The sequence below is a fragment of the Castor canadensis genome, chromosome 12 (assembly GCF_047511655.1).
Source record: "Castor canadensis chromosome 12, mCasCan1.hap1v2, whole genome shotgun sequence".
In the NCBI taxonomy this organism is placed as follows: Eukaryota; Metazoa; Chordata; class Mammalia; order Rodentia; family Castoridae; genus Castor; species Castor canadensis.
In genome coordinates, this window is record NC_133397.1 from 83,883,028 (window position 1) to 83,898,744 (window position 15,717).

Sequence of the window (15,717 nt, forward strand, 5' to 3'; positions counted from 1 at the left end):
TCATCAATAGTAACTACTAATAGCTTTCCACCCATGAACTTGTTTATTCTGAAGCATACTAAAACAAAACATCTTAATTTTAGTCACAGACTGAGAGAAAGTTTTTCTTGATTTTCACTTTATCTGGCAATTTAACTGATCAAAAGTTCTACTTAATCAAGAAAAACAATTTCCACAAGTAATCAAAATTTGACTATTATACATGATAAAATATTCTTTTTTGAAAAATACTTTTTGCCTATTTTATGGTCAATATGCAATCTAGCCATGATCAACAGGTCTAAATTACAGCCTTAATATTACAAAACTCTTAATTACAACTAGATAATTGTATTTAATTAACAGATAACTATAGACAAATTCACACATAATTACAATAAGTTATATACAGAGAAATAAAGTGTTCTACAACTTCACTATCTACAACCCCTCTTATTATTTCTATTTTTCTTGATTTTCAGGTGGTCTTAAAATAAGAACCTTAAGAAGAGGATTATTTAACTGTATTGTAATACAGCTATATAAAATTCTTTTCTGTATTTTCTACTGGTTAATTAATGTAGAGGTATCGCTTAATGACCAAAAATTTCTGAGTTACAGGAAACATTTTATTGTCAAAGAAATAAAATTTGACTAGGAATTCTGAGAATGACAAAGGCAATTAAAGTTAGAATCAATATACAGAAAGGTTTTGCTCTCCTGGATATGAGAAACACTTTTCATACTCCCCAAAGACTCTTATTATTAGGCATAAAACTGAAGTGGAGGGAAAATGAGGTTATTTTGTTTTCTCTCCCCTCTACTTCTTAAGCTTCTGGAGTCAATGTCTTACTATAGGAAAAAAAGACAGACAGAAGGAGGAAGAAAAAAAGGTAGGAAAAGATAGCAAAGATTTTAGCTATCTTCTTTAAACAGAAATCTAGATGATCTAAATGTAGATTTTGAAAAGTGTAATTATTTTCATTGTTTAATTCCACCTCCTGGCAGCAGCAAACAGATTTGTTTTTAACGTGCTCTTTGATTACATCACATTTAGTTCATCTTTTTAAGAATTTTCAGAAAAACTACTCTCTTAGCATAAAGTTCATCTGTAAAACAGTCCCTGAGAAAGACTAATTCAGAAATGTCAAATTGGCAGCCTTTGGTTATATTGCTTGGTTCGCACTGTCTTTCTAAAATTGTATTCATTTTCAGTGTGTAAAAACTGAGAGCTATAATCTTATTACTGACTCACCTTGAAAAATATGAATTGCACATGGGCTTACATTCTCACATGGCAGTTACTGACTGCCAAGTGGGGCTGATTCTTTGGGATGAGCCACATGCTCATCAGAGAAGCCCCCATCGGCTTGGCTTCATGCTCATCAGAGAAGCCCCCATCGGCTTGGCTTTCTCTCCTCAATTATTACCTTGCCCAGCAAGAATGTGTTGTTACAGCAGTGAAAAGGTGAAAGTCCTGGACTTTAACTCAGATGAAGCTTGGAAACAGCAAAACATCACTTGAATTCACAAAGTAAGTTAACAAGCTAAAAATAAAAATGTGTAGTGCAGTTGTGAACCATTTTTGGACTGTTTCCATTTTAACATGCTTTTAATTCAACATGGCTCTGCACACTGGCAATGACTGAAAGCTAGATGGTGATCATTGGTAGTAAAATTTACATATAAATGTATCTCTCTATATAGGCTGCAATGTCTATGCCACCCACTGTAGTATAATATGATATGCATCACAGGCATGCTAAAAGAACACCAGACCTTCACCTTGGCACTTGTGAATAATTGCATGACTGGGGCAAAGCCCTCTGAGGCTCAGCTCCTCATTTGTACACACAGGTCTCTTTCAACATTAGAATTCTGTTGAGACCACTGGTACATTTATAAAAACTGGAAAACCAAAGAGTAACTCTAGGGAAAATATTTTAAGAAAATGTATATGTTTTTAAGTACCACAAAGAAATTAAAATTATTATCAAAAGCAGTATGCTGACTTTGATATCCTTCATTTATGAAATACTTTCAAATGAGAAGAAAAAAAGAGCCAAAGTTATGCCATTCTTTTTTTTGCCTTGGAAATTGCTACTTAATAAGAGTAAAAACCCTGGAAAGATGAAATTGGTTCCACTTACTTACTTTCTTCTAGTATTTCCTATTTTGTTAATTATTTTGGAAACCTACACATTAAAGCTTAATACATTTTCGAGCCAGGTGCCGGTGGCTCATGCCTACAATCCTAGCTACTCAGGAAGCAAGATCAGGAGAATTGCTGTTCAAAGCCAGCAATATATAGTTTGAGACACCCTATCTCGAAAAAGCCCATCACAAAAATAGGGCTGGTGGGGTGACTCAAGGTGAAGGCCCTGAATTCAAACCTCAATACCACAGACACACAAAAAAAGCTTAATATATTTTCTAAAATTAAAAATTTACTTAAGATCCACTTTTTTGTTCTTGGTCAGAAAAAAATTCCTTTTTTAATAACAAGCTCACATACTACCCATGAAAACTATAAATAAGGGCTGATGGAGTGGCTCAAGTGCTAGAGTACCCTGCCTAGCAAGCTTAGCAAGCATGAGGCCCTGAGTTCAAGACAAAAAAAACTGACAAGACAAAAAAAAAACAAAAAATAAAACCCAAAAACCCTACAAGTAAACTTTTTAAGAGGATATTTGTGGTAGACAGAATCCTAAAATGGCCTCCAAAATTTCCTGCCCTAATCCCTGAGATTTTATCTTTGATAAGGTATTACACACTTGTGATTACTTATAAAATATGGTAAGAGGGACTCTGCAATGTAATTAACATTAGCAGTCAGCTAACCTAGAGGCCATGTAGATCATCTAGGTGGTCTTGAAACTGTGCCATGAGTATGCTCCACTGGTGACACAAGAGGAAGCCAGACAGATATGAAGCACGAGGGGTAAATGACATACTGATGCTGGCTTGGAGACATAGGAGCCCCATGGATATGCTAAGCTGACAGAGGTTCTGGGGGACAGACAGCAACAAAATGGGGGCTTCAGTTCTATAACCACAAAGAACTTAATTCTGCCAACAAACAGTGAGTAACTCTGGAAGTGGACTTCCCCTCAGAGCCTCCAGAATGGACTCAGCCCATGTAACATCTTAATTTCACCCTATGATATGCTAAGCCAAAAACCCACTGGACTTACAACTTACAGATTGTGCTGATAAGTGGGTGGTGTTGTAAACTATCAAGTTTGTGGCAATTAACCGTGCAGCAACAGAAAACTAACACAGTGCTGAGGAACTGCCTAGTACTAAGAAGTAAAAAAAAAAAAACAACCGGTAATAAGAATGCTGCTTTTTCAGACTGTTTAAGATTCTTAGCTGATTTGTTAGCTATTTCATGTTGACAGAACAATGTGTATTTAAAGGTAGAAGTAATAATTCTTAGGAAATGGAACAGGACTGGGAGCAAGGCTCCAGTGGTAAAGCACTTGTCTAAGCAAGCATGAGGCCATGAATTCAACCCCCAGTAAGAAAGAAAGAAAAAGAGAAAGACAGAGAGAGAAAGAAAAGAGAAGAGAAAGAAACTGAAATATAGGAAATTTAACAAATATTTGAGCCAGATTCAAATTATGTCAAAATAAAATTATTCATTAATTAAAAATGCAAAATTTCAACTTCAATTCAGGAGAAATAATCTTAAACACAGAAACTTACCCTATTTTGAAAAAATGATGCATGAAAATGTGATGTCGTAGCAGATATTGATACTAAAGTAATAGTTTCTCCAGAACTAGGATTATGTAAGTAGACTTTTTCCATTTTTGGCATCCCAACTGGCCTGTAAAAAAAAAAAAAATCTGTCATAAATATTTCAGAGATAATTCTAGTTTTTAACATAACTATTAGTTGTTAAAAAAATAAAGCATCAATATTAGATAAACCCATACTCAAATATATCAAAGTATTTACCAAATTGATTTATGTAAAATTACATATAAAAATACATTTTGTCACTCAATACACATACACACATTTTTTGGGGGGAGGGGAGGTAATAGAGTTTGAATTCAGGGCACTGTGCTTGCTGGGAAGATTCTCTACCACTTGAGCCAACCCCCAGTCCCTTTCTATTTTGCTATTCTTTTTGATAGGGTCTTGAATTTTAGCTTAGGGCCAACTTCAGACTCCAATTCTCCTATCTGTGCCTCCTGCATAGTAGCTGGGATTACAATTTGTACCACCATACCTGGCTTATAGACTGAGATGGTGTCTTACTAACTTTTTGCCTAGCTTGATCTAGAATTGTGACTGGCCTGGTTTCTACCTCCTGAGCAGCTGGGATTGTAGATGTGAACCACTGCCCCCAGTTATTTTGTTTTGGTTTGTTTGTTTTGGTTTTTGTTTTTTTGAGATAAGAGTCTCACTATGTAGCCCATACTGCCTTCAATTCTTAATCTTCCTGCCTCAGCTTCTCTAGTGTTGGAATTACAAACATGTGCTGGTACTTCTGTAGTTAATCTTATATGCATAGGTTTCCTAACTTCTACAGCATCAGAGAATTCTGCACATAAATCACACTTTTCTTCTTAGTGCTCTCTAATGATTTCATTGGCATTGGTCTTATTTCTCCAACAAGATTATCAACACCTTGAAGACAAAGGATATACATTACTTACTGTGTATTGACCATATATATCTAGCATACCAAGTATGTAATAAGTACGTACCAAGTATGTAATAAGAGTATATATGTGCATGCTTGTTTGCTTTCTCTCTTTATACACACACACACACACACACTCCCTAATCTGATCTTCCCCAAATTCCACTTGAGTCAGGCAGGTTCCATGAGTACAATCCCTAACTGTTTCTTCTGCACCAGACTCTCATTTTCTGCACCCCACTCTCATTTTCTTTTTTTTTTTAATTATAAAAATTTTTTATTAGGATATATTCATTATACAGGGGAGGATTCATAGTGACAGTTCCAATTAGGCTTATATTATACATTGGTTAGATCACCCCCATCCTCTCTCACCCTCAACTCCCTCCCTACTCCACTTAAAACAATTGCAAGAGGTTTCTATGTTCTATTTCCTATATGAAGTCCATCAACCATATTCCCTCACCTTCATCTCCTTCATCAGCCTCCCAGACACACACTGTAAACTCTTTTACAGTACTGTCTTTCATTATTTTATTTAAGTTGATGTACAAAGGGGTTTCTCTATGTAGCCCCATTGTGGGTATACTTTACTTTGTTGAACCCCTTCCATTACTCTCCCTTACCCCTTTACCTACCACCTCCTCTTCTTCAACAGCTTTTAATACACATCTTTTTATCTTCTACCTTCACAAATGTTATGTTTTACAGTATCACTAATGCTCTATCATTCTTTTTTCCTTTCCCTCTTTCCCCGAGTTCCATACAGTAGTTTCATTATTACTAATATGTTCTATGTATGAGTTTGTATATGATCATGCTTCAAACTCTCATTTTCTAATTTTAAAACAACATTCTTTTCTAAGATCCTTTCCTTGTGCAACCCTTTCAGTCCACACTTTGCAAAATTTAATGTCTTAAAATTTCAGTTCAAGGTTTGTGTATAAATCTCAAACCCTAAGGAGATGAAACACAGAGACAAGAGTGTGTTTTATATTTGGTTCAAATGTCCATCATGCTTTCATCCTTCAAGAAGTTCTGCCCCTACCATTTCTTTCTTAAGTTCAGTTTTTTGCCTCTAACTTATGACTTGGGAAATCCTAAGTAAAGAGTGAACAGCTGATAATTTCTCTAGTTAAATGAATCAGGGGCTTTAGGTTTCTTTCTTATTTAGTACATGTTGACTCTTCTTGCTCCTCCCACCTAATAATCCTCCAACAACGATGCTGGAAAAATTTAGAAGTTAGAGGGAAGTACTTATTCCAAAAAGTAAGCAAAAGAACACTGAGAAATTCTTGAGGCAACAAAAGACTGCCTTGAACTGGCAGGTGGGTAGAAGTGAGGGGCAATGGGCACCTGATGGTAAGGGATTGGGGTAAAGGAAGATTTCCAAACTCTTCTATAGCTCTACCTCCTTCCCTGTTTGCCATGAGGCAAACTCATGAATGAGGCCTGCTCATTCAACCCAGAAGAGTAGTAGAAAGGCATGCAAGAATAAGGAAAATTTGTGGCACCAACGCTCCAGAGCCTCTACCACCTGGCACAGTGCAGCACAATGTGGTTGAAAAATCCCAATTCCTGTTGTCTCCTGGGGAGGACAAGAGAAGACTGGATCACATGTCCAAAGTTGTCACTTTCACGGGAGCCTGCCCGAGGGACAGATTTATATGTTACCTGGATATAAGGGCCACTGAGAACAAAGGTAATGGTTTGGACTAACTATAGAGGTATAAAAGGCATACAGTACACTGGTATACAATGTTAACAAGTTACATAAGAATAATTTAGTACAACTTTCTTTTTAAATGCTTTATATGTTTTCTTTTTATATGTTTGAAAAAAATAGGCAAGTTAGTTAAAAAATATTTAGAGGTGTATACACAGGCAGTACAACTGTGAAGAAAATCTAGAAATGGTTAAAAAACATTCCAGCCAGATGTGGCTGTGCAGACCTGGAATCCTAGCTACTCTGGAGGCAGAGGCAGGAGGATCCCAAATTTGAGGTTAGCCTGGGCAACATTAGCGAGATCCTTTCTCAAAAACAAAACACAAAACCCCCTAAGAGAGCAGAGGAATGTGGTTCAAGTGGTAGAGTGCCTGCATAGCATAAAAGGTTATATATATAATTTTTAGTGTATATATGTACATATATATGTTAAATAAGTAAATTCAGGATAGTAGTTAATTCTGGGGAGAGCAAAGAAACAGATTGGGAAGGGGGTACAAAGCAATGTCTGGGTGCTAAGAAATATTCTGTTTCTTGAGCTGTGTGGCAGATGTACGACTACATATATGTCTTGCATTTATCTATGTGTATATTTCATACACAAAGTTACAATAATGTTATATAATGAAAATACTCTGGAAAGTAATCTTACTCTATTATCTTTACACCCCATAGAAAAACAGAACAAAACATCCACAGTCTCTCTCTCTCTTTTTTTTTTTTACTTTAGAGTGACCAGGTATCAGCAAAGATGGCTTCGATATGTGGGCTAGTTCCTTGATATCAATGAATTGAAATAATTTGCTAAGAACCTCCATTTGAGGCCAGCATTAGGAAAGTGCTGCAGTTAATTCTCAGCTAACCATCAATGCTGAATCTCGTTTAGTCAGATTTTGAACCCTGTGCATTGTGAAAGGCTCCTCAATAATCCAATGTGAAAAGTAAACTGAGAAATGCTATTTAAAAATACATTAGAGAACTCATTAGATTTGATAAAGTTAAAATGCAGTTAACTGTCCAAAAAGTTAATTGTTCAATTTTAGTCTGTTTCCTTATAAATTTATCTAACTTCCTCATTAGTACTTCATCTTTCAGTTCATCCTTCAGTTTTGTTTGTTTTTTGTTTTTTGTTTTTTGAGTAAAACCCTCAAAGTTACAAGTTGGTCAGAATTTCATGTACTCAACCTGATTTTTAGTATAGTCACATATTTCACTTATTTCCACATCTGTGTATCACTGTATCATCTAAATAAAAATCTAATTCACCACTACTTACTCTTCTGTTCTGTAGCTTCATCTGTAGTTGAATTTTGGACTCAACATTTTCTTCTGGAATGGAATAAAAATTTCTCTTTCCATATTATCAAAATTACATGCTCAAGGTCCAAAAATCATATAAATAACTCCCCACCATCTTTGAAAAACGTTTACCACCTTTTTCTAGGTTTTAGAAGTTTGCGATACGCTTTACTTTGCACATCAGTTGAGAATTTCTTTTTTATGTTTATTTGTATTTTACTTCTAATGCCAGTAAATCAAGAAAAGACACAGTTGTTTTCTAATCAAAATTATTTTACTAATCTCATTTGTCAAAGAATTTTCTTTTTCCTATTTTACTGACATTTCTATTAGCATATACTTATTTTCATTGTGATATTTCCATACATGCATAGAATGTACTTTGATCAAATTTACCCCTTCTGTTACTCTTTGAGAATTTTTTTATAATACTGACATGAAGCTTTGTTATTACTGAGGTTAGATGTATTCTGGTGTCTTTAAGGCCTAAACCACATCATGTTTTCTGGGAGCTGCAGCAGCTACTACTTTGCAGAAGTGGAAGAGATGGTCAAAGACAACCTCTCTTCAAGTTTCTCTCTGAGTGCTGATAACTCTGGTGTATCAGCAATTACTAGGAAGGCTGTGCCCACACTCTGCCCCAGAGCAGGGATCCCACTAAGAGTTTCTCTGCTTTATACAGGGAAGCAAAAGCCAGGGCTAAAACAGTTTCATGGCTTATAGCCCAGCCATCATGAGGTCCACCATAACTCTGTGAATTAATAACCTCAGCCATATGGACAACGGAACCAGGGCTTGGGTTCTGAGACAGCAAGAGAGGGGTATCCAGAGCAGGCTCATAAGGACACACCTGGGGATTAGGAACAGGAATCTGAGTATCCTCCAAACTCCTCAAACCAAGAAGCCTCCAACCTATTGAATTCCTCATCTCTGGTGGAGGGAGACTAGACCCCTTAACCAACTGGCTCATACACCTGGATGAACACACAGGATTCTGAAACAATTAGAGCAGTAGGTTGAGACCCAGCTAGGGCCTCAAACTATGGCATGATGCTGCAGGGTTAAGTTGTATAAATATAGTGCAGTATATAAGATAAAAGTCTTCTTCTCTAAGCTTCATAGACATTTAAATAGAAGATTACACAGAAATAAAAACATTCTTCTTATATCATGAAAGTTCACTAATTATGTACTTTCTTTTAAAAATGCTCTTTTACAATTGAAATAGGCTACATGCCAACTGGCAGTCATTTCTTTATGAATTTGTTATTAATGTTTCTCTTTGTGTGACTTTAGTGCAATCAATCTTAGCTAAGATAAAGAAGATAGTACAAAAGGGATATGTGTTTTGTGATATCTTTCAGAAAGACAAGGCAACAGATGTCCTGTTGCATGACAGGATTCAGGGAGGCAAGTGCGGAGGTTCTAGGAGCCTGGAAACAAAGGATGGATCAGAAGGCCTAATCTCCAACGCCCCAGAGCTACTCTTGTCCTTTCTTCTAGGGGTCAGCAATAAAAAGGCCTGAGCCACACCTGATAAGAGATGAACTTTTGCTCAGAGGAGAAGGGTCATATATCTATGTTGTTCAAAGTCTGGAATAATGAGGACAGAGGGAAGTTGTCAGCAAGGTCACAAGCAGGCTATTCTAGGCATGGATGCTAACACAGGTATAATTCTTCTAGCTTTGACCAGGTGACCCAACAAGAAGTAGAGGGTGCCCTAAAAGGAAAAGTCCACCATGCCTTGGTGACATGAGCTGACTCCATGGTGATGTGTGTTGACCATGGAAAGTTTATGCTTACTTGTGAATATGCAGTGCACTCATTTTCTATGCCACAAAATGAATTACCACAAACTTAGTAACTTAAACCAATATCCACTTACTATCTTATTATTCTGTAAAAATGCTGGTTTATCTGCTCAAGATCTCACAAGGCTTTTGCCTCAAGGTATTAAGCAGGTTGCATTCTCCTGAAATTCAAAGTCCTCTTCTAAATTCATTCAGATTGTTGACAAAATTCAGGTTGCTCTCAGTCTCTTGCCATACAGTCAGCCTCTCTTATTTCTAAAACCAGCATAAAGAAACTCCCTTGTGAGTCAGAAGTGGTGGCACATACCTTAATCCCAGCCCTCAGGAGGTGGAGCCAGGAGGATGGAGAATTTGAGGCCAGCCTGGGCTACATACTACATACTACATTTTGAGACCTTGGCTCAAAATGTTTTAAAAAATTTTAAAAAGAAAGTCCTTTTCGTCAAATACCTCTCATGCTTCAAATCTCTAAACTTTCTGTTCTGCTTACTATAGCCAGGCTTAAGAAGCTTAGAGTCTGGGTCCTGTAGACCTAGATTACACAGGTCCACTGACTTGGGACCTTAATTATAGTTCCAAATTTTTCTACAGCAACACCCAGATTAGTATTTGATTGAAAAATTGGGAGATGATGTATATCGGTATATTAGAGGCCTGAAATTTTGAAGACTATTAAAATTCTGCCTATTTATAAGGAGCATTTGTGACCTCATTAGCTGGACAGGTACAATTTAAAAATAAAATGACAATGTCCAGATAGACGCCTGCCGGTGGTGTTGCTATCTGTTTCCATTAGCTGCTCCAAAGACAGGAGGAGGCCAAATGGGGTAGTGTGAAATATTTATAGATGAACCAGGATGAAGCAAGTTATTATCTGGACTGCTGTGGCAGAATGAATGAGTAACTGCGCATTCTAGAAGAGTCTAAGGCTCAAAAGAATTAGGAAAAAGCAGCTAAGAATTAAAGAGTTTGGAAAGTAAGCTGCAATTTTGTGGTCAGTGGCAAGTTTCCTATGCCACAGAAAGATGACACTGCAATGCCAGGAAACAGCTGAAGAAATGGCTTAGCAACAGCCATTAGACAAACCTTATGAATGACAGTGACACAGCACTCTGTTAAACACAGGTTTTGACAGGAAGTCTGGACAAATCAACACGTAGCACTTTGTAACATTCAATTACCACAAAATCCTACCATTCTCTCAAACACATGTTGGTGGAAAATCTCTCACAAAAAGTATGTATAGGTAGAAACTGAAAAACTAGGCAGCAGTAATACCCCTTTAAAAAAGGGGGGTCTACTTAATTTTCCTGCAATACTGAAAAGTTGTCAGGGACAAATACCTTTCATAAACTGAATTAATTTTGATGATAAAGACTTCCAGTTTTTAGCCACAATCTAGTCAATGTCCACCTTAAAGTCATTAAACAGTCATTTTAAACTTTAGATTTTAAACCAAAATTTTCTATACTTAATAATTATATAAACCAGTGAATTCAGTAAACCAAGTTTCTACCCAAAGCATTTTTTATACCATCTGCAATAAATGTTTGAAAAAGGGAGTTGTTATGGGAACAGAAAAACATGCAAGAGCACTAGCATAAATAACTAGAGGAGAGAAGAGAGGGAGAGGAGGTGTAGTGCCCAGATTGTCGTGTTGGATGTTTTTTGGGGGGAAAGGGTGGGAGTGGGAAAGTGAGAGATGAAGAAGGAATTAAAGGTAGCATTAAAGGATAAATTTAAATAAAAAGATGAAAACAAATGCCCCCCTCCCCCCGTTTTTCAAAGGCCCATTTTTGTAGAAAGTTAACTGGATCAGTTTACTGTGAAAAAATTCTAGAGGGCAGTAGGGAAAACCAAGGTACTGAGTAATCAGTACAGAGTATTGAAAGAAGTGAGGAAGCTTCTCAGGACATACTTACTAAAGGGCCTGAAACCCATGAGAAGATGCCATGAGTAATAAAGAATCTAACACTACTTCTGACGTCTGATTGCTGACAGTCCACTGATGCACCCTCATCTTCTCCCCCATATCTAAGCAAACCAATAAAAAGCCCCACACTCTCTTGGAGCCAATGAGAAGTTCAAAACCATTCAAGATTCTCTCCTCTCACCACCACCCTCACCCTCAGTCACAATACTAGCCAAGCCAGTCTCCTGTCCTTATTGTCTCAAGACACTTTTTTCAGACATGCTTGGGAACCTGGTCTCTCTGGGAAACTTCATTATGTGAGTGTAGATGGTCCCCAACTTATGGAGGCTCTACTGAGGATCTGTTAAATTTAGGATAGTTCAAAGATAATATGCATTCAGTACAGACTACTTGGAAGTTGGATCTTTTGCTAGGCTGTTGCTATGTGATCCAGTTTTCATAATGCTGGGCAGGGGTAGCCAGCTGCAACTGGCCACACAATTATAAGGGGAAGCAACCGATGCTCTATGTGTGCTGTGTTGCCAGTGCTTTTTGGATACAGGCATTTAATAAAATCTATGAGATATCCAGCATGCTATTATAAAACAGGCTTTGTGTCAGATGATTTTGCATATGTATATATAGGTTCATTTAAGTATTCTGAGCATGTTTAAAGGAGGCCAGGCTAGGGAGGGGGTGTAGCAGAATGTGTGCTTAGTATGTGTGAAGCTTCAGGTTCAATGTCCAGCTCCAAAAAGAATCCAAGAAACAAAAAAGAAAAGAAAAAGAAGGATAGGAAAGCAAAGAAAAAGGGAGGCCAAGCTAAGCTATCATGTGTGGTAGGACAGGTATATTAAATGTACTTTTGACAATGACATTTTCAACTTATAACGGGTTTATTAGAAAGTAGTTCCATTCTAAGTCTAAAAGCATCTGTATAATAAATGCTTCACACCCTCTTGGGGATGTGTGTGCAACATCATCAGTTTTGCTATCCAAACTAAATTCTGGGTGAGGATTCATCCTACCTCTGTGGGGTTAACATGACACTTAGAAGCAGACCAAGGGCAGTTTCTACTTCTGCTGGGCAGCTGGGAAGGACCGTTTTAGACAGAATGCTCATAGGAATTCACAGGCTGTGGAGAACTTCAACTGGAATAACTACTCATCCTCTGATTTTTCATTTTCTGGTTGAAACCCTGACAGTCATAGGAATGGCACCTGGAGGATATGTTCACTGCCAGACACCCTCTGGTCTGCCTGGTGCAATGAACACTTGACCAAGCCAGGGTGACCATTGCTCTACCCTGCCATTTTTCACTTTAGAAAAAGAAGTTAGTGTTTCCCTGAAGAGGGAGGCTACAGAAATACAGAAAGCAAGTATGAAAGCTGTCAGTGGGTTTCTTCCCATCAGTGTAGGAAGAGGACTTTGGCAGCAAGAGAGAAACCAATGGAGTGAGGCAGAGATGCGAGACGGGGGGGGGGGGGGGGGGGGCTGGTGGTTATTAAATAATGCCGATCCTGTAGTCCTCAGGAGCAGCTGTGTGACAGTTTCATTTTTGCCTTAATGAGTTTCAGTTATCTATCACTTAAAACCAAACAACTATAGCACTGACCAAAACAGAGGGACTAAAGGCACTCAGAACTGAATGTCAATTTTCTTATGATATCAATATGGAGTTGGGTGTGGCAGCACATTCCTATAATCCCAAGTCTTGGGAGGCAAAGGCAGGAGGAGCTAGAATTTGAGACACCCTGGGCTACACAGCTAGACTCTGTCTCTAGAGAGAGAGGGGAAAAAAAAGTATTTTCATTATGTTCAATGCCCTTATAATGCCTGCTCAAGAATTAGGAATGAGCCAGGTGTGGTGGCGCATGCCTATAATCCCAGCTACTTGAGAGGTGGATATAGGAGGACCACAATTTGAGGGGCAGCCCAAGCAAAGTTATGGAGATCTTATCACCAAAACAAAACACAAACAAAAGGGCTATGACCATGGCTCAAGTGGGAGAGTGCTTAGCTTGAGGTCCTGGGTTCAATCTTCAGTACTGAAAAAAATAAACAAAGAAATGAAATGTTATGATGTCTACTGCCTTCAAATAATTCAAAGGCAACAAAAATATGAAGTAAAAATGGCAAAAATGTTAATTGCTGAATTTGTAAAGAATATAAACATTAGTTGTTCTTTCTATTTTCCTCTACATATTAAAGATCCTGTTAAAAACTCCTTCTAGAGGGGAGATTCTCAACATATGTATGCCCAGAGTTTAGAAAGATCATAGTAAATCCAGAAAAAGGAACTACTTCTGTAGTTTTCCACGGGTGTGGTGGGCATAGGAGATATTCTGCATTTATCTTAAAGTCAATAGGAAACCATTTAAAGAATTTTTGAGGAGGTAAACAGGGAAAATGACATAATCAGATTTTAATATTAAAAAGGTTCCTCCACTGATAGTATGGATCATAAATTGGAAAATGCCAGACATGTGATAATAATTTAGCAAGGAAATTATTTGCACTTAAACTAACAGAGAACAGGTGAGTAGTAAGAATTACAGAAAAGCAGACAAAAAAAAGTGATAGGATTCCTTCTGGCAATGGTTTTAATGGTGAAAGACATAGGAGTGCTCCGAGGAAAAGGAATCCTCAAGATTCTGAGTGCCTGGCACCATTAGCAGAAATAGAAACTTGCAGGACAGGTTGAGCTGAAATGGTGTTGGAGCTGTATAGTGAGCAACCAGGGGACACCGAAGACTGGGAAATCACAGGCATATGCCAGAGGCAAGGAAAAGATCACCCAGCGAGAAAGCATGGAGTTGGCTGAGGTGGGGTGTGAGAAAAGACAGGCAGCCACAGGTAGGGGATGAGTAGAAGAAGATGAAGAAAATCAGCCTGAAACACAGAGGAAAATGTACAAGATAAGTGTCACCTAATAAAAAGACCCCACTAGGGCAGCTCCAGGGTTTGTGAATTCAGCAGTTCAACAATATTGTCAAGGATGCAGACTTTTGTCTATTTTTCCACTGTTGGACAAACTGTCCTAGTTTTATTCTCAGACTAGTTCTCCTCATTGATTACAGGACAGTTGCTATAGTATTCCAGGCATCACAACAGCATCACACCAGCATTGAACAGGGGGTGTTTCTTTCTTCTGTCTCTTTTAGAGTGGAACAAAAAATTCTTCCCCAGAAATCCCTCAGTAGACCTGCACACATATCACTGGGTAGAACTGGGTCACGTCACCCTTGAACTGACCACAAACAAGAATGAGATCATTATAACTAACTTAGAGTAAACAAGATTTACTCCCGAGCTAGGGACAGGGTCATATTTTTTAAGGGCTAGATAAATGAAAAAACTGGAGTTGCATTAACAAGAAAAGAAAGGGGGTAGATGGAGAATAGGCGTGAAGGGAGCACCATTCTGTATTGTGGAATTTTAATCTGATTTTTTTCACTTAATATTGATTTAAGAAAGAGCAAGAATGTTTAGAGGCAGAAAGAAATGTAATCAATGCAGAAAAACATTTCAATCAAGTAACAAGTTTTATGTTTGAGAGTGAAGCAAGAGCCATATAACTTAAAGATACATCCTAAAAATATCTCTGATTTACTTTAGCAATTGGTTACTTCCTGAAACCATTGACAATTTACTTTTTTCAGTGAAAATGTAGTTTCCCTTTCTTTCGAATTGGCTTGAGCTACAGCTCAGTGATACAGCATTTACCAAACATGTGCAAGGACCTGGATTCAATCCTCAGGACCACAAAAATAATAAACAAATAAACAAACAAAAAACCCCACACAACCTAAAACTACTTTACAACTTCATAAAAAGAATCAGGTCTAAAATTGCTAAGCAAATTCTTTTAACCATTATCTCCTCTCCTTTCATTTTTTAGAGCTGAAAATAGTAAGTTTAGGAAATTTGCTGTTTATATGTATAAGATGGTTTTATGGTATCTACTTGATTAGACTAACCTGCAGTCCTCCTTCCTAGTATGTTTCTGGTTGGTATAAGCTATAAGTGTTATTCCTCTTGACAGCTGAAAGATGGGAGGGAGGCAGCAGCTATTTTGTAACACATATCATTTCCAGTTGTACAAACACTAATCTAGGTACTGCTGGGAGCGATTTTGCAGATGTAACTAAAGCACCAAATCAGCTGACTCCAAGTTAGTCAAAAGGAAGATCATTCTAGGTGCGCCTGCCAATCACTTGGAAGCCCCTGGTAGACAGCTTAGGCCTTGTCTAAGAGATTACAACAGCAGCCAGACCTGAGGTTGCTCTTTCTTCTTCAGGATCTTCCCTGAATGCCTACCGGGAGACAATA

The 15,717-nt window shown here is 37.7% G+C and overlaps 1 protein-coding gene across 2 annotated transcripts in view; it reads right to left on the minus strand.

Annotated features, from left to right (window-relative positions):
- Positions 1–15,717, minus strand: part of Tmem131 (transmembrane protein 131) — a 174,694-nt gene that overhangs the window by 66,271 nt on the left and 92,706 nt on the right. For both annotated transcript variants that reach the window (XM_020177767.2, XM_020177766.2), the window contains exon 5: positions 3,688–3,811. In XM_020177767.2, the coding sequence (XP_020033356.2) occupies positions 3,688–3,811 (124 nt within the window). The remainder of the gene's footprint in view (positions 1–3,687; positions 3,812–15,717) is intronic.